Source organism: Chenopodium album, chromosome 15, assembly GCF_948465745.1.
Source record: "Chenopodium album chromosome 15, dcCheAlbu1.1, whole genome shotgun sequence".
NCBI lineage: Eukaryota > Viridiplantae > Streptophyta > Magnoliopsida > Caryophyllales > Amaranthaceae > Chenopodium > Chenopodium album.
This window is the reverse complement of record NC_137848.1, coordinates 14,520,359-14,543,335: the sequence shown is the minus strand read 5'-3', so window position 1 is coordinate 14,543,335 and position 22,977 is coordinate 14,520,359. Positions and strand designations below refer to the sequence as shown.

The 22,977-nt window shown below is 36.1% G+C and overlaps 2 protein-coding genes and 1 pseudogene across 3 annotated transcripts; 2 read left to right on the top strand and 1 right to left on the bottom strand.

Moving 5' to 3' along the window:
• Window positions 1-204: 204 nt before the first annotated feature.
• Window positions 205-4,271, bottom strand: LOC145582997 (isoamylase 2, chloroplastic pseudogene; annotated as a pseudogene). Its single transcript, XR_014099999.1, has 2 exons — window positions 3,893-4,271; window positions 205-3,012 (listed from the first exon to the last, which is right to left on the bottom strand). The product of XR_014099999.1 is annotated as an isoamylase 2, chloroplastic pseudogene (transcript).
• A 2,410-nt stretch (window positions 4,272-6,681) lies between these two features.
• Window positions 6,682-7,278, top strand: LOC145580876 (uncharacterized). The gene has a single exon (XM_081637961.1). It carries the CDS (start codon window positions 6,682-6,684, stop codon window positions 7,276-7,278), a length of 597 nt encoding a protein of 198 aa, XP_081494087.1.
• A 13,799-nt stretch (window positions 7,279-21,077) lies between these two features.
• Window positions 21,078-21,578, top strand: LOC145580875 (secreted RxLR effector protein 161-like). The gene has a single exon (XM_081637960.1). It carries the CDS (start codon window positions 21,078-21,080, stop codon window positions 21,576-21,578), a length of 501 nt encoding a protein of 166 aa, XP_081494086.1.
• The last annotated feature ends 1,399 nt before the right edge of the window (window positions 21,579-22,977 follow it).

Here is a 22,977-nt window from a genome sequence, read left to right as displayed (position 1 = left end):
CTTGTTTTGTTAAAACTATGTTTGTTGCTTAACTTGGTATTTATAACGCGTATGTACTGTGTTAATCTCCTGTTCAGACTCTACCGCTCTTGTGGTTGGAACTTAGAAGTCTTCACTAGACATCATGGCTTCTAATAACACATCCTACCTTTCCTAAATATGCACCTATGTTCCCAAAATAACTTGCGTATGAAGTTTGCATTACATGTGCAATAAATTTTAAACTTATGGCTTCATTGTTGTCTCTTAATACAGTTACAAGGGCTTTACTACAAAATTTCAAATTCAGAAATGCTGGATAATTTCATAACTACTACGCTTTATTTTCTGTACAATTACTAGTGTTTATTAAGAACTAATTTACAATCCAGAATTACACAACTCGCGAATTCAGGATCTTTGCTTCAAAAAGTACAGAGCTGTGTGACTTCATTTCATATGCTATCAATCCAGGCGTCTTCTCAGGGACAGGAATGCCATCTGACGAGAAAAATCCAGGAAAAGCAAGAGCTGTGTCAAGTAATCGTACCCAAGTCATTCCCTCAGGGGGTGGTGGTAAAATTATATTTTCTGAATGTTCCCCGGCATTGAAGGCAGCATACAAGTCACCCTTCACAAAGGAGGACTCCGAGCCTCTGTTGTCAGCCTTCAATTCCATAGCCAGGAATTTGGCTAGTGGATCATTCCATCTTGGTGGAGACAAGTCACAGTGATACCAACCAATGTTTTCTTCTTCCAAAAATTCTCTCTTCTGCAGAAGATCACTACGCCTCTCTCTCAGAGAAATCAGAAATGAAATAAGCTGTGTGATCTGGACACCAAAAGCAGTGTTAAGAGCACTCCAATTGAAAGGTTTTCTTTTATTGTATGAAGGGGATCCGCCAGTAGATTGGCCACACTCGTCTCCCATATTTAATACAGGAACACCAAGTGAAACAAATAATATAAAGAGAAAGTTACGGATTTGTTTGAGGCGTGTTTCAAGGACAACTTTCTGATCTGTAGGGCCTTCTTCCCCACAGTTCCAACTAAATTCAGAAGCAAGGTCACTGCAGCTGAAGCTAACCAAATCAACTAGAGGAAGACCAAAGTTCCTGGCAACATAATTGAAAGAATACGATGGGCCTCTTCCAGCAGAAAAAATGTCACCGCTTCCACAAAGTCGTGTTGCAAGACTGCTTATAAGTCCTTCACCCCTCAGAAAATTTCGCACATCAATACAAAATTTAGAATTTATTTCAGCCCATCGTTTCCAATGAGGAAAGCAGGTTTCTTTGGATTTCACATCATAAGGATCCCAAAAATCTGCAATTATCTTCGTTTTTGAAAGTACAGGATCAAAAGCAATAGTTTCGGCCAAAGGAGGGCGAGACAAGCTCTCTCCATGAGAGCCTCTCAAGAGATCTGAAGCATTTATGAAGCAAAATCCATCTATATGAAACTCTGTCACCCAATACCGGAGACTATCAACAATGATCTGCTGCATGTTTGGATAGTTACAGTTCAAAGCGTATCTGATACTCAATTCTCCATCCTTATCAGCATAAAAATAGGATAAAGGGTCGATTTTTTGGAGTATTCCTTCTTCAGTGGTATGAGTGAAAACAACTTCCAAGTAAACCTCTATTCCATTGGCATGCATTGTCTTTACCATCTCTTTCATTGAATTAATAGCAGATACAGAATCGCCAGCAGGTCCATATACCTGCATTGGTGAAAAATAATGAAATGGATAATAGGGATCCCTTCTGTCATCGCATGGAAAAACTGGCTCCAATAATATGCTATTGATACCAAGATTCCTGAAATGCCGAAATTTTTCAGTAGCACCAGAGAAGTTTCCAGAAAACTCAGCAGGCAGTTTACTGGACTTGTCCCCAGTAAACTGCATAATATTTAATCGATAGAGAACTAATTTCTCCAAGCTTAATCCAGGATGGGCATCACCACTCCAATCAAAAGCTGGTATAGCATGTAATTGACCAAGATCAGGTAGACCAGGAAGCTTCTTCCTTAACAGTTTAGCATATGGATCTAAAATAACCCTGCTACTTCTTTCACTAAATACAGCTCCTTTGCATTGGTATCCATAGCTCACAAAGGGTCCAACACTATCAAAGGACACATGCCAGATATCACCAGTTCGGTTCACATATGGATCCAGTTCAATCTCTAAAGCAGGTTTCTCTGACGCATTATCATCGAACAAACAAAGGACAACACTTTCTGCATTTCTGGAGAAAAGAGCGAAGTTCATCCTACCATCATTGGAGAAAGAAACACCCAGTGGAGCTGGATACCCAGCTGCAAAGCCAATAGGAACACAGAAATCGGTTTGTCTATGACTTTTTATCAGGAAAGTTTCTGAATCAGCGCCATCTATATAATTCAACATGAATGAGAGATAAAATGGGGCTAAATACGATTCAAATTCTATTTCAACTACGTAAGTGCCAACAGAGTTTCTCCTCAGAGATATCTGGGAAACGGCCTTCTCAGGCGCTGAGGTTTGGAATTCAAGAGGAATGAAAGATGAAGAGTCGGATCTATATATACCCCAATTAAGTACCAGCTTCTCCGGGTTACCATTCAGTTGAGAAGGAAAAACCTCAATATGCACCGAATATTTTAAACTTCTCTTCCCAACAGCTACCTTCACTCGACCACCATTCTCAGTCCTAAAATGGTATTTTGACAATCCTTGTTCAGCCTTTTCAAGGGAGATTCCAGCTAAAGCTCTAGCTTGGAGACCTAGCTTTTTAACAGGCTGCATTTTGGAACGACCGTAGCTTTCATGAAACACATGTTGCCACCCAATTTTTCCTTCACGTATTAAATCCCTTCCTTCATACGAAATACACGTACAAGAAAATTTTCTAGATACATGTGCAATAGTATTGATTGTTTGGAACAATCCCACAGGTCCGGATGTTAAAATCACTGCCATTGACTGCTACCAGATTGGACATAAATTCCAGAGTTTCTCAACAAGATGCTACAATTGTGTTACACCTGTTTGGTAAGAGTAAGTAGTAAGTCTAAAAACTCAGTTATGCTGAGGGTGTAAAAGTACTAAATAGCCAACAAGAAAGCACATGCAGCAAACGGGTTTAGAAGAAGCACAAAAGCTTGTTCAACACAATCTTCCTTTCAAGTCCAAGTCCAATATGCATCATACATTATAGCAGGTACATAATATATGAGGTAGATATCTTATAAACAAGACGATTGTTCAGGAATCAGAGTCATAGGGTAAACTATCAAAAGTAGTCATGGGTCACCTATCCATACTGCTTGTCAGCTAAACCTCATCAAACATATGTAATAGTTTAATCAATGCAGCATCAGAACAAATAAATATGTCCTCAATATAATTGAACATTAAACAAAAATTCTCGATATCACTTCACAAAATCTTATGAGCATCATGATACACCATTAGCTGATGCTACGAACACTTTCAAATGTGGTTATTGAGCTTTGCATAAACGGGGTTATTCATAAACATTAGTTGGGTTAAAATAAGATTAATTCTAACACATCGATTGAAGTTACGAATAAAGTTTTAAAGGGGTAAGGGATAATGGTTTAATAAACACATTATACCATCAATTACAGTAATCAAATAGTGCAGCCACAATATTGCCTAACAGTTTTTGCTAGATTAAATTTCATAATCATGTAAACTAACTATTAATCCAACAATTGAAACCCAGATAACTAACTAATACAATCAATCATTCCAATCAACAACAAAGTTTTTTCCTAAGAAAAATTCAAGCCCTATTCAATCTAAATTTCAGTGAAATCCAACAGAATTCTGAAAACTAATTTGAGCTTACCAAAGTAAAAAATGAAAAAACCAAAATACAATTTAAATTCAAATTATTACCAGTGGAATGTATGATTCTGGAATTTAAATTCTGGGATGTTTTGATTTGATCCTGAATTTGAGAAGAGAAGAAAGGACGCTCTTTGTTTCTTTGGGTATTGTGGGAGGAGAGAGAAAATAAGAACTGATTGATAATGCGATATGTTAGGAGATTATCTAGGCATGGCTGCCATTGTTTTTGATTCTCAAGCACAGAGCAAGACTCAAGAATAGTAGTTGTGAATTGAGATGATTAATTTGGAGATGAAGAATGTAAGATCCAAAAAGAATTTGCCAATTTCCCCGCCAGGCGCCAGCCCCAAGAGTAGGGGTGAGCAACAAATCGGTTGGTCCGAAACCTCGATTCGTTCCATTGGATCTGGATCCGATTCGAGTTCATATAAGGATTTGTTGAATTATTTAGAGTATTGGTGACAAATATTCATGTGTTTTGATTGAATTTTTTAGGTTAAGGTGTTGAAACTCAATTGAACAAGTAAAAGAGCAATTTGTATTTTGGTTTAGAGAAGTGTTCATCCGCCCTGTAGTTCGCCCGGCAGGGCGAGTCACCGCCCGATAGGGCGTGAGAGTAGAGGTGTCAAAACCGAACCGACCCGAAAAAAATTATCCGTTTCGAACTGTAACTGATCCGATTTGATCCGAGAAAATCAAGACCCAAACCCTATCTGTAACCGAACCGAACTCGACCCGAATTCGAACTTGACCCGATTTGAACTTAACCCGGCATCGATTTGATCCGAACTGAACAAAACCCGAATCCGATTTGACCCGACCTGAACTTAAATCGAAACGATTTTACCCGATCCGAGCTCAACTCGATCTAAAATTGACCCGAAAAATAACCGATCTAATCCGATCTGTTTTGACCCGAACTGATATCAACCCGATCCAATTTTAACTCGATTTGATTTTTACCCGATCCGAATTTAACCCGACCACAATTAATTATCGACTTTTTAATTCCAGTTCTTATACTACTATATTTACTAATTATTAATAAGTTAACTTATTTACTACAAAAAAATAATCCGGAGTAACAAATTTACTTCATGTACATACCAATTATATAAAATTACTTTCTAAGCTTTATATTCGTCTCATCTAAAAGATGACATTGAAGATTGTACAATTGAAGATTTATAATAACCTTAAAAAGATGACATTCTTATTTGTATGCTATATACCACCATATGTAACTATCATTTGTCAATATATCACTAGCTCATTATTTATCGTTTCACTTATATAGGTATGATAAGTCATCGATAATTATTCAATTTTAATTTGCCTTAAAGATAAAAATTACACATAACTTGATCAAATGAGAAAACTAAATTTTCGTAATTGGTAATTAATAATCAAACGATAAAAATATACTTCCTCCGTCCCTTTTTTATATTCCTGCTTTCCTTTTTGGGTATTCCAAAATTACATTCCTCAATTCCTTTTTTAGTAAGTATTTTTTTTTCCAAATATCTCAAATTATCCCTCTTTTTCCTTTTATGTAATTAATGCTCACTCTTATTTTCTCACACTTACTTTCCTATTCTCACTCCTAAATTTAGATGAATATGATTGGTTCTTAATTTTCTAATAGGAGCATGTTATTGGTCCCTTTTTTCCAAAGGATTGATGACATGACATCATTAAATATTAATCTATCTTTGTTTTACTCAAAGACATCATTTAATGTTTTGTACTTCCCATTGTGTTTTGTTTTATTGTTATTTGTTTTATTCTTAGTTCCTTAATTCCCGTGTAATTTTACAAATAAGAATGTAAAAAAGAGACGGAGGGAGTATGATACGACTTGATATTAACTCAATAATAAGGTAAAAACTCAATAATAACTATAATTTAAAAATAACCTTATTTGGATATGAATTTGGTCAACTCGACCAAAATCTAGCCAAACACAAAAAGGAATTGAATTGAAATTGAACAATAATGAATCAACGGTACGGATCAACCTTATCTTAATCAAACCGAACTTGACCGAATTGAAATCATCCGAACCGAAATGAACCCGACCCAAATCCATCCGACCCGAAATAACCCGGTTAAACCCGTTTTGAACCCGATCCAAATTTATCTGAACTGAAAGTGAACCGATCTGGAGTTGACCCGACTCATATCCGACCCGGAATCGATTGACCATGACCCAAATTTGATCCGATCCTAATTTGACCCGAATATATCCAATCCGAACAGACCCAACCCCGAATAGTCTCGACCCAAATTCCATCCGGTTATCCGAATTGACACCTCTACGTGAGAGCAAAGGAAAATTAAGTGTTGTCACCGCCCGATAGGGCCATCGTCACTCCGTCTGGTAGGGCGCGAAAGCACCCAAGTTTTTCTGGGTTGCTTGATTTCTCTCGCTCGGCAGGGCGCGGGAGGTAATATTGACGGTTATTCTTCAGTTATGCTTGGTTTATTGCTCTTGATATAAATATGAGAGTTCATATTGATAATAGAATTTCAAGAAATCAATTTTATTTTCTCATTCTCTTGAAACCTTTTGCAAGTTATTGTTCATCATCAAAAACACAAAAGCTTATTTACATTGTATTGTAATCATCCTACTTGTGATTGCAATTGTTCTTCGTTGTATCTCCTGAGTAAATTTCCGTGATACCCAGTTGTAGTATAGGGTCAGAATTATACTTTTTGGGAAAGTGATCCCGTTCATGCCTCAAAGATTTTTCTTTTAATTTCATTTGCAATTTTCTTTGTGACCCTTGTAAACACAAAATCCCCAACAATCCAAAAGTATAAATTCAACAAAGATGGCAAATGTGAAGGAATTGATGACCAATTTTCAAAAATTGGACAAATTTGAGGGAGTTGATTTTCAAAGATGGCAGAAGAAGATGCATTTCTTCTTGACTTCAATTGGGGTGGCTTATGTTCTCGCAACTTCAAAGCCTAGAGAGAAGGAGTATGAATCATTGGATGAAACTAGGAAACGCAACAAGTGGGAGAATGACAATTACATTTGTTGTGGCCACATTCTCAATGGTATGTCTAATGAATTCTTTGATGTTTATCAGTTTAATGATTCTGCTAAGTCTCTTTGGGATGAATTGGCTAAATATATGGCTGAAGATGCTTCTAGCAATAAATTTCTTGTTAGTAAATTTAACAATTACAAGTTTGTTGATAGTAGGCCAATTATGGAACAGTTTCATGAGATTCAAAGAATATTAGGAAGTCTTAGGCAACACGACATAATTCTTGATGAGACCTTTGTAGTGTCATCTATAATAGACAAATTGCTTTCTTCTTGGAAAGACTTTAAAAGTGGTTTAAAGCATAGAAAGGATGATGTAAATCTTGAGGGTTTGGCTTCTCACATTCGGATTGAAGAAGAAATCCGGGTGTAAGAGGGAAATAAGGATGCAAATCCTAGTTCCACTACGGTAAATGTAGTGGAGGATGCCAAGCCAAATGAGAGGAAGAGGGGTAATGACTCGAACAAAAATAAGGGTAAGAAGCCTAAATTTAGCGGTGATGGTGCAAAATCACGTGCTTGTTAGGTTTGTGGAAAACCCGGACATTTCAAGAAGGATTGCACAATCTAAAAGAAGAAATTGAGCAAGAAATAGGCTCAAGGTTAAAATGGCAATGCTAGCCAATCCCGAGACAAACAAGGTAAATCTTGTGCACAAATTTCATTTAATTCATTTATGGATATGTGTGTATGATTTCTGAAATCAATTGTGTACAGGCTGATTGTTCGGGGTATATCGATTCGGGCGCATCGAGGCATGTGTGTAAGGATAGATCGTTGTTCAAGACTGTAATACCCCGTATTTTTATACGTATTTTATTTTAAATAAGTATCTTGTGGGGTATTTAAATAATTTGAAATACATTATTTATGACATTTTAAATTATTTATTTTAAATAAGTTTGGAAATATTTTATAAAAAGAAAGTTTTATTTAATTAATTAATTTATTAAGTGGGGATTTAATTTAGGAAAGTTTTAATTTAGTAAATTTTTATTAGGAAAAGGATTAGGAAAGATTAAAAAGGGAGCCGGCAGCAGCGGCGGCGCCACTAGCAGCCGGCTGTGGTGCCGTGCTGCTGTCCGACCTCCTCTTTTCGAAAAAAAAATTAAACTTATTTATTTATTTATTTATTTTTTTAATCCTAGATCTAACTATAAATTATGAGTTTTGTGATGATTTTATGATGATTGATATTAAATATGATGTGAATTAATTTTCAAATTTTAAATTTAATTAAAAAGCCCCAATTTTTGAAACCCTAGATTTATAAATAATTGATTATTAAAGGAATATGATTTAGGGTGGTTTAAACCGTTAATTTAAGGGTTTTAAAGTATAATTACAACAAGTTTTTATCAATTAATATTGCTGGAATTTTTGATAGTATGCTAAAAATTAAGTTTCTTGAAAGAATTTTAACTACCCATTAATTGACATTAAAGTATGAGGTTTTAAAATAATTTTCAGCTTGTTTTAATTAAATTATGAATGTTCTAATAAGAGTATATATTGCTGGAAATTTGTGTGGAGTAGATTTTATTGCCATATTATGATTTTGGTTTGTAGGAGACTTTGAAGTAAGCGATTTCTATTAGTCGTGGCGATTTTAAGATCATATTCAAGGTACGTTCACGTACTTAGCATATTTTTGATGATGTAGTAACATGCTAGGCTTGATTATTTAATCCCAAGTAGTATCATGCTAGATTATGGTTGGAAATTTTGAATTGGTTGATATTGGTGATTGAATTATGAAACATGATTTATTTGTGATGGATTATGAAGCATGATTTATTCTGCCACTTACGAGTGGTTCTTTTATACTGGCACGGTTAGCTCCCGTGTTAGTACCCCTTTATTGGGGCAGGTTATGGGGGGAAACCCATTCGATGCGTTATCAATACTAAATAAATTATTTAGTTACTTAGCTAAGAAGTCTTGTTGTATGTTGTGTGCTTGTAAACAGGTACAACGAGGTAAGTTGTGTGTTGTTAGGTGAAAGCGTGTTAGTGTGTTTAATTTCGCTTATACACTCAGCTTTGCTGATTGTGTGTTTGTTGGCCTTGTCTTTACCTTGGCTCTATGATGACCCATTTTTAATGGAGAATAGTGGAAACAAGTAGAGAGAAGCTTTTCAGGTGATGAAGCATATTCATGATGGGCATGAGTGAAGAGCGAATCATGTTAGTTTCAATAAGTTTATGATATGTTTATTGCTTTAATTATTTTATGATATTATTGTTTGTGAGACTAACGCAAAGGTTTTAATTTGGTTCGGTTTTGTTAAGGGCCTACAATGGTTCCAAGTTGTAGGTTGACTTTGTTTTACTTTGCTTGACTTTACTTTTGTTGGTTGACTTTTAAGTTGAGTCGTTTTGAATGTTTTTTTTTAAGATAGTCTTCCGTTGTGTGTCTTTGATAGTTGTCTTAGTCGTTTTCACGGTGGCATAATGTCTTAGATTTTCCTATTTTGAGTTTTAAATGGAGCAAAACAGGTATTTTAAAAGATAGGAATTTCTAGGGTGTTACAAAATGGTATCTGGGAGCTTAGGTTGAGATTTTATTACTACTAAAGCCAAAAACGTGTTTTAAAGTGTTTTGTTTTGAAACTTGGCCAAGTACTTATTTATTTGTGGATTTCTAAAGAGAGTTATTTTATTTAATTTTATTTTAAGAAGATCAAATATTTTATTTGATTAAATTAAAAACCCGAATTTTTTTTTTTTAATTAGGGGAGGTTCAAAATTTTTTTTTCTTTTATTAAAGGTGTCCGAAATTTTTTTTAGGGGGCCGAAAATTTTTGGTCTTTTTGATTCTTATTTTCGAAAATTTTATTTAAGAGGAGTCAAAAATATATTTTTTTTTAGTTTGTTCATTTTGCAGGAAAGCAAGGATTGAGATAAGTATTATGTGTTAAAAGTTTTTAAAAGCATGTTGGTGAGATTGGGTAGGAAAGAATTTGGGCATATAAGTTAGAAATAATCATGTTCTTGTATGCATTAATATTTAGGTTGTGAATGTTTAATCATGTGAATGGATTGCTTGTGAGCATGTAATTATGTGATTAGAAATAAGAAAATTGTTTGATTGAACATTGAACCTAATTCATGCAAGAACTGTATTATTTTGTTTTCTTTGGGAAAGGGAATTCTTTTCTAAGTCTTTTCTTTCACAGGATGCCGATTCTCCCTAGCAAATTCACCCAAATTGGCACTCTCGTTAAGAAAAACAATGAACATCCCTACGATTACGTAGAAAAGATTCGATATTTCTGTTCCTACATGAGCAATATCCTAAGGGACAGGATTTATGATAATCCCGACCGTATTTCAGTTATGATTGTTCATTGCCTTCCGGATGAGCCTCCTTATCTCGCCGTCAAAGCAAAATTTTTTGATTTTTATCTTCCAGGGGACATCCCAAGCTACCACAAGCATAAGGATTATTTTGGACGATGGTACCCAGACTACAAATTTTTCATTACTTATCTCATTAGGGTCGAGAAAGCCCATTGTCAACGTTTGCACATTCCATACCCTGACTACTATTATGACAATCCAATAGGGAATAATTCCCCATCTACTAGTCACCAGTCAGGAAGTTCTTCTTCTTCTTCTTCTTCTCAGAGTGACCAAGCAAAAAATGGAGAGCAAGGAGAGGGAGATAGTTCCCTGATGGAAATTCCCAACCCAAATCCACCTCCAAATCCAATTATAATAGATATTTCATCTGATGAGGAGGAAGAGGGAGAGTTCGTGCAAGTAGAGCCTGAACCAGAGTCACCTAAACCCATGGAGGAGACAGATGATCCTGAGTTCGATTCTGGAAGCTACAAACAGTCCACTGATAAGAGGGATAACGTTCGAAAGGATTAGACTTTTATGGTTTATTTTCATTAAGGATTCTTAGTTTAATTTTCAGTTTATCATTCCTTTCAGTTTTAAAAGTATAAGTGGCACGACTACAGTGAGTCAGTGAACTTATGTAATGCATAAGTTTTTGAAACTCATTTTATTTCAGTAATCCTATTCATTTCCTTATAATTAATAAAAAATTCTATTTATTTCCTTGTCAATTAATTTATTTTATTGGCAAATAATTCATTTCACTTCCCAAATTTTGTTTATCTTATCATTCAATGAGCCAAACTTCAATCAAAAGCATTGCAATAAATTATTTCTAAGCTATGGGAATTTATGGGAATTATTTTTATTTATCTATGTGATGCTTTATTAAATGTATGGTTGGTTAGCAATCAATAATTGATTGACAAAGCTACAAATATAGGGAATTTTTAGCTTTTGCTATCCCAATTTGTTAGCTTCAAATTTACTACGATTGTCTAAAGGGTGTTAATTAATAGATGAGTGTATGCCTTGAGAGCTAACCAAGACCATATATAATATAGACCCTTGTTCTTAATTCAGGAGAAGAAAGATGGCAGGGGAAAGTGGTAACAATAATGATGGGGGTGATCTAAGTGAAGTTGTGAGGCAATTGGCAGTTGTTGCCCAACAGTTGGCAAGGAATTCAACTAATAATGGGGATACGCAAGGAGATCTTTTCAAGAAGGCGGCCTAAAGCAAACCACCAACCTATCAGGGAGAGCCTGACCCTACCATACTAGAAAATTGGTTAAGGGAGTTTGAGAAACTGTTTGGGGCAATTGGATGCCCAGAAAATTCTAAGGTGGGCTGTGCTACTTATTATCTGAGGGGTGAAGCTGACCTTTGATGGCAACAAAATGAAGCTACCATTAAGGCATTACCTGGATTCAATTGGACTAAGTTCCAAGAGAAAGTGAAAGATAAGTTTTATCCTAGCTTCTTACAGAAGCAGAAAGCTAAGGAATTCTCAAACCTTAAGATGAAGGAGATGTCAATTATTGAATACTACACAAAGTTTATTGAGCTGTCTCGTTTTGTTGAAGAGTCTGTTGCTACAGAGAAGGCAAAAGCTAGAAAGTTTGAGAGTGGTTTGACTACTGATTTGCAGCTGAAATTGTGTGGGCAAGTGTTTGAAACCTTGGATGAAGTGTATGGGAGAGCGCACACCTTTATGCACTGGAGGTAAAGAAGAAGAAAAAACTAGCTGAGATGGAAGGGAAGGAGAAGAGGAAAGAGGTGGGGCAAAGTTCTGGAAACCAACAGGGTAACCAGAACAACTTTAAAAAGCAGAAGTACCACCATAACAACAATAACTTCCACAACAACAACAATAATTCCCAAGGTAATAATCGTCAAGGAGGACGAAACTTTAATGGAGGGGCTAGAAACTTTAGCCAAGGGAAGAATGAAAGGCGTTATTTTTGCAGGAGGTGCAAGAACAACCACCCCGAGAAGGATTGTGAAGGCAATCTGGTTACTTGTCGTGCTTGTAATAAGTTGGGGCATAGGGAGTACGAGTGTTTTTCCTAAAATCCTAATGGGAACAAGCAGAATAATAATTCAATAGGGACTCAAAGGAACTTTCAGGGGAACATCAATAACTTTCTGGGAATAAGGGAGTGCAGCAGAATGGAGCAAAGGGCAACAACAACAACAGTGGGAATAATCAACAGAAAGGTGGAGCTACAAGGAAACTGAATGTGTTGAGTAGGCATGAGGCTGGTTCCACAAAAGATGTCATCACCGGTACTTTTTCTATAAACTCTATTCCGGTTAAAGTTTTGTTTGATTCTGGTGCAACTTTTTCTTTCATTTCAAAGGGTATTGTTTCAAAACTTAAAGACTGTTTGAAAACAGTAGAAGTAGTAGACCTACCTATAACCATTCCTACAGGTGGGGTAGTGAAATGTACCAATACCTTTAGAGACGTGCCTTTAAAAATTAAAGGGAAAGTGTTTCTGTTTGACCTCATCGAGTTTGGGTTGAGTGATTTTGATCTCATTCTGGGAATGGATTAGTTGAGCAAGTACAATGCAGAAATCAGTTGTCGATCGCAGAAGATGAAAATGAACACAAGTGAGAATGAGTCAGTGACTTATTGGATGCATGGTGAAACCAAGTGCCCAAGGTTGATATCAGTGCTAAAGTTGGCAAAGTACATTAAGAAGGGACATCTAGTGTACTTCTACAGTGTGAGAAACATGGATCACGAGGAGGCAACTAAACCAGAGGATATAGAAGTGGTGAATGAGTTCCTGGATGTATTTCCAGATGAGATCCCTAGAATGCCACCTAAGAGAACAATTGATTTCACAATAGACTTAGTCCCAATATCCAAAGCACCATATCGAATGGCACCTGCAGATAGAGCTGTCAATTCGAGTAAATGGGTCGGGTTTGAGTCGGGTTAGTGTGAGTCTGGTCATCTCGGGTTGGGTCAATACGGGTTAATGTCATAACATATGCGGGTCGAGTTCGGGTTGGGTCATGCTTGAGTCGGGTCACGTCGGGTCATACATCTTATCGGTTTTGGGTCGGGTTTAGGTTGGGTTTGTAAAAGGTTGGGTTACATTCGGGTCGGGTGAAAAATAGGTCGGGTTAAATTCGGGTCTTTACGGGTTTAAACAAGTTAGGGTCGTTCTCGGGTTTGAGTCGTGTTCGGTTCAAGTTAATTATTTACGGATTATAATCAGTTCAGGTCATTCTCGGGTTCAAGTCGGGTTCGGTTCAAGTCAATAATTTGCGGTTTATAATCAAGTCGGATCATTTCCAAGTCGGGTCATTCTCGGGTTCGAGTCGGGTTCAGCTTAAGTCAATAATTTGCGGAAAACATGTTTCGTCCCTAAAAACATGTTGTGAAACTAACCTCTTAAAATTCAAAGTGAAATATTGAAGGAATAGAGTTAGGATTCAATTTCCGTTCCAATACCAACATGAGATAACAACCTATACATATTGATTCATTAACAAGTCGGGTTGAATTTGGGTCGGGTCAATAACAAGTCGGGTTGATTTGGGTCGGGTTTGTAATAGGTCGGGTTGAAATTCGAGTCGGGTTTGTAGCAGGTCGGATTAAATTCGGGTCGGGTTAGGAACAGGTCGAGTTGAATTCAGGTCGGGTTAGGAACAGGTCGGGTTGAATTCAGGTTTTGACGGGTTAAAACGGGTTTGGGTCGATTTCGGTTCAGGTCGGGTTCGGTTCAGGTCAATAATTTACGGGTTACATTCAGGTCGGGTCGTCTCTAGATCGGTTAGGGTTGGTTTCAGGTCGGGTTCGGGTCACCATTTTTTTCGGGTTCAGACGGGTCGGTTAATAGGTCGGGTTAGGGTCGGTATTTCGGGTCGGGTCAGCTTTTGACAGCTCTACCTGCAGAAATGATTGAATTAAAGGAGCAACTGCAGGATTTGTTGGAAAAGGGATACATTAGACCAAGTGAGTCTCCTTGGGGAGCGCCACTCTTATTTGTTGAGAAGAAAGATGGCAGTATGAGATTGTGTATTGACTACAGAGAACTGAATAAGGTGACAATAAAGAACAAGTATCCATTTCCAAGGATTGATGATTTGTTTGATCAGTTAAAAGGTGTAAAAGTGTTTTCTAAGATTGATTTGAGGTCCGGGTATCACCAGTTAAGGATTGTAGATGAGGACGTTCCTAAAACTGCATTTAGGACAAGATATGGACACTATGAGTTTACAGTGATGCCATTTGGATTGACAAATGTACCGGAAATCTTTATGGATTTGATGAATAGGGTGTTTCATCAATTTATGGATAAGTTTGTGGTAGTGTTCATAGATGACATATTGGTGTATTCAAAGAGCAAAGAAGAGCATGTAGAACACCTAAGGGAAATTCTACAAACACTAAGAGAAAACAACCTCTATGCGAAGTTCTCTAAGTGCAAATTCTGGTTGGAGAAGGTAGCATTCTTCGGTCATTTTGTGTCTAAGGATGGAGTGGAAGTAGATCCAGCCAAGATTGAAGTTGTAAAGGGTTGGTCTACGCCCAAAATAATATCTGATGTTCGAAGTTTCTTAGGTCTAGTAGGGTATTATAGGCGTTTTGTGAAGGATTTCTCAAAGATTGCTATACCTATGACTACTCTGATGAATAAGGACAAGAAGTTCGAGTGGGATGATAAGTGTGAGGAAGCATTCCAACTCTTGAAACAGAAGCTGGTTACAGCACCAGTGCTTACACAACCAGACGATAGTGGAATCTATGATGTGTATAGTGATGCATCAAAGAATGGCTTGGGGTGTGTGCTTATGCAAAATGGGAAGGTGATTGCATATGCATCAAGGCAGTTAAAGACCCATGAAGTAAACTACCCAACCCATGATTTAGAATTAGCTGCAATCATATTTGCACTAAAAATTTGGCACCATTACTTGTATGGAGTGAAATGTAGAATTTACACAGACCATAAAAGCTTGAAATACATTTTCACTCAAAAGGATTTGAACTCTCGCCAAAGCAGATGGTTAGAGTATACGACAGATTATGACTTGGACATACAATATCATGAGGGGAAAGCAAATGTAGCCGCAGATGCTCTAAGTCGTAAGACCAGTCATGGATTGAATACTTTAGTAGTGGCTGATGAGTTATGTAGAGAAATGAGGAAAATGAATTTAGAGGTTGTAGAATGGGGAGTACCAGCAGGCATTCTTGCGAACTTGACTATCCAACCAACGATATTCGATGAAATAAGGGGAAATCAGGTAGGAGATGTAAAATTGGATAGGATTCGCGAGAAAATAAAATAAGGCAAAGCTACAGATTTCAAAATTCATGAAGATGGGAGTTTAAGGTACAAAGGTCGATGGTGTGTACCTAGAAATATGAGGAAGTCAAAAGAAAGCTAATGGAAGAGGGTCACAACACACCCTACTCAGTTCACCCAGGAGGGGACAAGCTATACAAGGATTTGACAAAAGTGTATTGGTGGCCTAGGATGAAAAAATGAAGTTGCGGAATTTGTAGCAAAGTGTTTGACTTGTCAAAAGGTGAAGATAGAGCACAAGAGACCCCAAGAGACTGTGCAATCATTGGAAATTCCTGGATGGAAGTGGGATTGTATTTCAATGGATTTTGTGACTTGCCTTCCAAAGTCAAAGGGTGAAAAGGACACCATTTGGGTAGTGGTGGACAGACTTACAAAATCTACAGTGTTCATACTAATGAAGGAGACTTGGAAGATGGAGCAACTTGCAAAAGCTTACATCAAGAATGTTGTGAGGTTACATAGAGTTCCAAAGGATATTGTGTCTGATAGAGATTCCAGGTTTCTTTCAAAATTCTGGAAAAGTGTACAGGAAAACTTTGGTATGACACTTAAGATGAGTACAGCATTTCACCCTGCCACAGATGGACAAATTGAGAGAACCATTCAAACCTTGGAGGACATGTTGAGAGCTTGTGTTATAGATTTCCAAGGAGGATGGGAAGATAGCTTGGATTTGATTGAATTTTCCTATAAAAATACTCCTTCTATCCCAGTTTACTTGCAACATTTTGACTGGACACGCTTGCCGATGCACATGTTTGACCGTTGATATATTTTATTATATATTTAAATAAGTTATAAAAAGTTTATATTAAGAAACTATACATTAAAATAGACCCAACAACATCTTACATGATTACATTGACTTTCATATAATATCTAAAAAAGATGGTAAAAGTGAGATGTGTGAATAGTGTAAAAAGTCAAACTATTGCGAGTAATTTAGGACGGAGGGAGTAGTTAACTAGTTATCATGCGAGCATAGGAATGGCTCCATTTGAGGCTTTGTATGGGGGAAAGTGTCATAGTCCCATTTGTTGGAACGACATAAGTGAAACAATGATTCTAGGGCCTCAAATGATCGAGGATACAGTGAAGCAAGTAATGAAAATTCAAGCTAAAATTCAAGCAGCTCAAGATCGCCAAAAGAGCTACGCAGATTTGAAGCGTAGAGAAGAAGAGTTTGAGGTTGGTGATAAAGTGTTGATAAAGGTGTCACCAATGAAGGGAGTAATGAGGTTTGGAAAGAAGGGAAAGCTTAGCCCGAAGTATATTGGTCCATATGAGATACTGCAAAGGATAGGCAAAGTAGCCTATAGGTTGGCCTTACCTATAGAGCTAAGAAAAGTGCATGATGTATTTCATGTGTCTCAATTGCGAAGATATATCCCTGATAAGTCTCACGTGTTACAACCTGAAACCATTGAGTTAAACCAACGCTTAACCTATGAGGAAAGACTCGTCAAGATTCTTGACAGTAAAGTGCGTAATACATGCAATAAGAATGTTAAGACTGTGAAAGTATTATGGTCTAACCAAGAATATGAAGAAGCCACTTGGGAAGCCGAGGATGAAATGAAAAAGAAATACCCAGAGTTGTTTCAGGTATGTTGAGTTACGAGGATGTAACTCGTTTTCTTTAAGGGGGGTAGAATGCAGTAGAATTTTGCGCTTTTTCCCTATATTTTTGGTTATTTTTGTGCTTTTTGCACAATTTTAACGAGTATTTTGAGTAAATGTGTTCTCAAAGAGACAAAAGGTAAAGGTATGACAAAAAGTACAACAATATTATACAAAGTGAGGAAAAAGTTTGAATTTCGTTTACCAAAGTTTCGGGACGAAACTTCTTTTAATGGGGTAGACTGTAATACCCCGTATTTTTATACGTATTTTATTTTAAATAAGTATCTTGTGGGGTATTTAAATAATTTGAAATAAATTATTTGTGACATTTTAAATTATTTATTTTAAATAAGTTTGGAAATATGTTATAAAAGGAAAGTTTTATTTAATTAATTATTTTATTAAGTGGGGATTTAATTTAGGAAAGTTTTATTTTAGTAAAGTTTTATTAGGAAAGGGATTAGGAAATATTAAAAAGGGAAAGTCTAGGTAAGAAGGGTTTCTAGAGAAAGGGGTATAAATATTCAACACTTGGGCAAATTAAACTTTGCACAGAGTGGAGAATACCCAAGGTAAACTTTCTCTTCCATCTCCTTTATTTTTCTTTCTTTTTCTCCTTCCCCTTTTTCAGCACTCACCACCGCCAGCCACCACCACCACCTTAGATCTAATTATAAATTAAGGGTTTTGCGTTAATTTTATGATGATTGATATTATGTATGGTGCAATTTAATTTTCAGATTTTAATTCTAATTAAAAAGCCCCAATTTTGAAACCCTAGATTCATAAATAATTGATTATTGAAGGATTATGATTTAGGGTGGTTTAAACCTTTAATTTAGATGTTTTAAAGCATAATTACAGCAAGTTTTTATTAATATATATTGCTGGAATTTTTGGTAGTATACTAAAAATCAAGTTTCTGTAAGGAATTTTAATTACCCATTAATTGGGATTAAAGTATGAGGTTTTAAATAAAATTTCAGCTTGTTTTAATTAAATTATGAGTGGTTTAATAAGAGTATATATTGCTGGAAATTTGTGAAGAGTGGATTTTAATGCTCTATTATTATTTTAATTTGTAGGAGACTTTGAAGTGAGTGATTTCTATTAGTCGTGGCGATATTAAGATCGTATTCAAGGTACGTTTGCGTACTTAGCATATTTTTGATGATGTAGTAGCATGCTAGATTTGATTAATTAATTCCAAGTAGTATCATGCTAGATTATGGTTGGAAATTGTGATTTGGTTGATATTGGTGATGGATTATGAAGCATGATTTATTTGTGATGGAATAATGATTGGAAAATAATCGTTTGGCATGTTGAATATGAACCACACTTTTATTGTATGTTGGTGCCTTAGTGCACTTAAGGTGTTTTTAACACCGAGGGATAGGATTTTTGGCGCATTAAGCATTTAAGGTGTCTTTGACACCGAGGTAAATCTAAAAAGGATTCAACATTGACACTAATTATTCAAGAATTAAATTGGAATGTTTAATTGTTTGAATAATTATTATGATTGTCTAATTATGGTTTGAGAGTCACCACCGAGTTTAATAATATGTAAATAACGTAAAGTGAAAGAGATTACGCACCAAAACTCTTGGAACGTATACACCTTGAGTGTGAACATATGGGGGGAGTTATGGGGTTTTATATTTAACCATAACTTCTACTGGGAGTACAGGACGCTGTATTTTCCTTTTATTATTATGCGCAGGAATTCCGCCACTTACGAGTGGTTCTTTTATACTGGCACGATTAGCTCCCGTGTTAGTACCCTTTATTGGGGCAGGTTAGGGGGGAAACCCGTTCGATGCGTAATCAAAACTAAATAAATTATTTAGTTACTTAGTTGAGAAGTTTTGTTGTGTGCTTGAAAACAGGTGCAACAAGGTGAGTTGTGTGTTGATAGGTAAAAGCATGTTAGTGTATTTAATTACGCTTATGTACTCAGCTTCGCTGATTGTGTGTTTGTTGGCCTTGTCTTTACCTTGGCCCTATGATGACCCATTTTTAATGAAGAGTAGTGGAAACAAGTAGAGAGAAACTTTTCAGGTGATGAAGCATATTCATGATGGGCATGAGTGAAGAGCGAATCATGCTAGTTTCCATAAGTTTATGATGTGTTATTGCTTTAATTACATTATAATATTATTGTTGCGAGACTAACGTAAAGGTTTTGAGATTTGATTTGGTTTTGTTAAGGGCCTACAATGGTTCCAAGTTGTAGGTTTTACTTTGTTTTACTTTGGTTTGACTTTACTTCCATGAGTTGACTTTTTAAGTTGAGTCGTTTTAATATTTTAAAGGTGAGTCTTCCATTGTGTGTCTTTGATAATTGCCTTAGGCGTTTTCACGGTGGCGATAATATCTTAGATTTTCCTATTTAAAGTTTTAAACAGGGCAAAACAGGTATTTTAAAGGAAAGGAATTTCTAAGGTGTTACAATTGCAAACTAATGGAAAGATTGAAAAGTTAAGAACCGATAAAGGAGGTGAATACTTTGACCCAAGTTATTTTCAATCTTTAGGTTTAGTACATGAAACGACCGCGGGATATACACCACAACAAAATGGTGTAGCGGAAAGGAGTAATAGGACACTAGAAGAAATGGTAAATTCTATGTTGTCATATTCACGTTTAAGTGATGGATTTTGGGGTGAAGCCGTTTAACGACTTGTTACGTGTTAAATCATGTTCCCTTGAAAGGGAAAGATATTACCCCATATGAGCTATGGTACAAATGGAAACCAAACTTGAGTCATCTCAAAGTTTGGGGTTGTAGGGCAATTGTAAAAGTGCCGGAACTTAAATGTAAAAAGATAGGTGAAAGAGGAGTTGAATGCATTTTTATAGGATATGCGGATCATAGCAAATCCTATAGGTTATATGTAATAGAGCAAAATGACTTTTGGTCGGTTCACACAACCGTTGAATCAAGGGATGCATTGTTTGATGAAAATCGATTTTCTTCAATTCCTAGACCAAAGGATATAACTCCAAATACCAATGTTCAAAGTTTTGATCAAGTTGTCATTAATAAAGAGGTGGATGACCAAACTCATTTAGAGGAGGCATCTACATCATCATCATAACCTGGGAGAAGTAAAAGGGTAAGGAAAGAAAAATCCTTTGGCCCGGACTTTTCTTTGTACTTAGTTGAAGGATCAAGGGATTCTGTTTCGACACAATTTCCATACATTTTTAATGTGGAAGATGATCGTTGACCTATGATGAGGCTATAAGGTCTCGTGATGCTCCATTTTGGAAGGAAGCTATTAATGATTTGATGGAATCCATCATTAAACCAATAGGGTGCAAATGAATCTTCAAAAAGAAATTGAGGATAGATGGAACAGTTGAAAAGTTCAAAGCCCGGTTAGTGGCACAAGGCTTTACACAAAAGCCTGGTATTGATTATTTTGATACATATGCACCTATTGCTAGAATCTCAACTATAAGGTTTTTTATTGTACTTGTGGCAATCCATAATCTTATGATCCATCAAATGGATGTCAAGACAGCGTTCTTGAATGGGGATCTAGAGGAAGAAGTTTACATGCGACAACCAGAAGGGTTTGTTGTGGAAGGTCAAGAAGGAAAAGTTTACAAGTTGATTAAATCTTTGTATGGGATAAAACAAGAACCTAAGCAATGGCATCAAGAATTTGATGAGGTTGTTGTCTAATGGTTTTAAGTTGAACAATTCAGACAAGTGTATTTATAGCAAATTTGATGACAACTGTCAAGGTGTCATAATTTGTCTATATGTAGATGACATGCTAATCTTTGGAACGGATTTGTCACAAGTTGAAATGACAAAGTCTTTCCTTAGTTAAAAGTTTTCCATGAAAGACATGGGAGAAGCGGATGTCATTTTGGGCATAAGGATAAAGAGGGAAAAAGAAAAGTTGATCTTGTCACAATCTCATTACATTGAGAAAGTGCTCAAGAAATTCAATGTGAGTGAAGACTCTACTTCTCTTTATTCAACACCTATGGATCCTAGCATAAAGTTGATACCTAATGAAGGTAATGCAGTTTCACAACTTGAATATGCTAAAGTAATAGGTTATTTGATGTATGCCATGACAAAAACTAGACCGGATATTGCTTATGTAGTTGGTCAACTAAGTAGGTACACTAGTAAGCCTAGTATGCTACATTGGCAAGTGGTTAGACGCTTGTTGAAGTATTTGAAGAAAACCAAGGAGTTTGGTTTGTCTTATAGTGGATATCTTTCAGTTGTAGAAGGGTATTCAGATGCAAGTTGGATTTCTAACAATGATCATTCCCCCACAAGTGGATGGGTTTTCCTATATGGGGGAGGTGCAATTTCATGGGCTTCTAAGAAGTAAACTTGCATGGCGGACTCCACAATGACATCGGAGTTCATTGCTTGCATTCGGCTAGTAAATAAGTCGAATGGTTAAAGGATCTCATGTTTGAGATTCCTTTGTTGCCAAAACCGATATCACCAATAATGATACATTGTGATAACAATGCTATATTGGCAAGGGCTTATAGCAAGTTTATAATGGTAAGTCAAGGCACATTGGAGTACGGCATAGTTACATCCAATGGCTTATCAAGGATAGTGTGATCACTATTGATTATGTTCGAACAAATCTTAATCTCGCCGATTGCTTCACAAAGGCATTGGCAAGAGATGTTAATAATACGATGGCAAATTTGTAAATTACCACCCAAATAGTAGACCTATTTTGAAATTACCACTCGTTAATTTTTTTTATTTTATTTTACTACCCCTTAAATTAAAAATTACTCAGAATCCCACCTTTTTCAAAATTCCGATGGATTTTCTGTCTGTGGGCTCACCTCCATTTCCATTTTTCACTGCATCACCGCAAAACCTCTCTTCTCCATTTTCTTGCTTCATTATCTTTCTCCTCCTTCTTGCCTGAAACGACCATGGGAGGCAGATCGAGGAAAGAGCCGTACTCAACGGAAACACTTCAAGCAAAGGGGAAGGAGGAAGGAACCCTTATTTCATAACAACCCCCAATTTTATTGAAGTAGGAACCCTAATTTCAAAAAAACCCCCAATTCAATTAAAATAGAAACCTAATTTAAGAAAACCCCAAATTCAATTGAAGCATGAAACCTAATTTCATAAAACCCCTAATTCTACCTATTTACCCCAATTATAGTGGAATTTGGTGAAGGAAATGTGAATTGAAGTTGGGAGAGCTGTTTTAAAGAGAAAAATCGAGGGGAAAATCAGTCAAAAGGGTCAAAATAGCGGTTAATAGCCGTTAGGTGGGGCCCACAGACGGAAAACCCACCGGAATTTTGAAAAAAGTGGGAATTTGAGTAATTTTTTAATATACGGGGCGGTAAAATAAAATAAAAAATTTAACGGGTGGTAATTTCAAAACAGCTCTACTATTTGGGTGGTAATTTACAAATTTTCCTTTAATAAATATCGTATAACTCAGTTTTATTTCCATCATAAAATTCCTTTCAAAAAGTTCTTTAAAACAAGATCTATTTATAATATATTTAATTTATTTACAAAAACAATAGGGAATCGGTGAAAATAAGTCTTAATCAGGAAAAAATAATTTTGGTTTTGGTAAAAATATTTTCAATTTAATAAAAAATAATTTCAGTTTAATAAAACATAATTTAGTATGTCTAAATGTCATAGAGCCTGTAGTTAACATTTAAGCCAAAAGTTTATTTTGAAATTTTATCAACAATCTGAGCATCGTTTGGACAAAAAAACTAGTTATT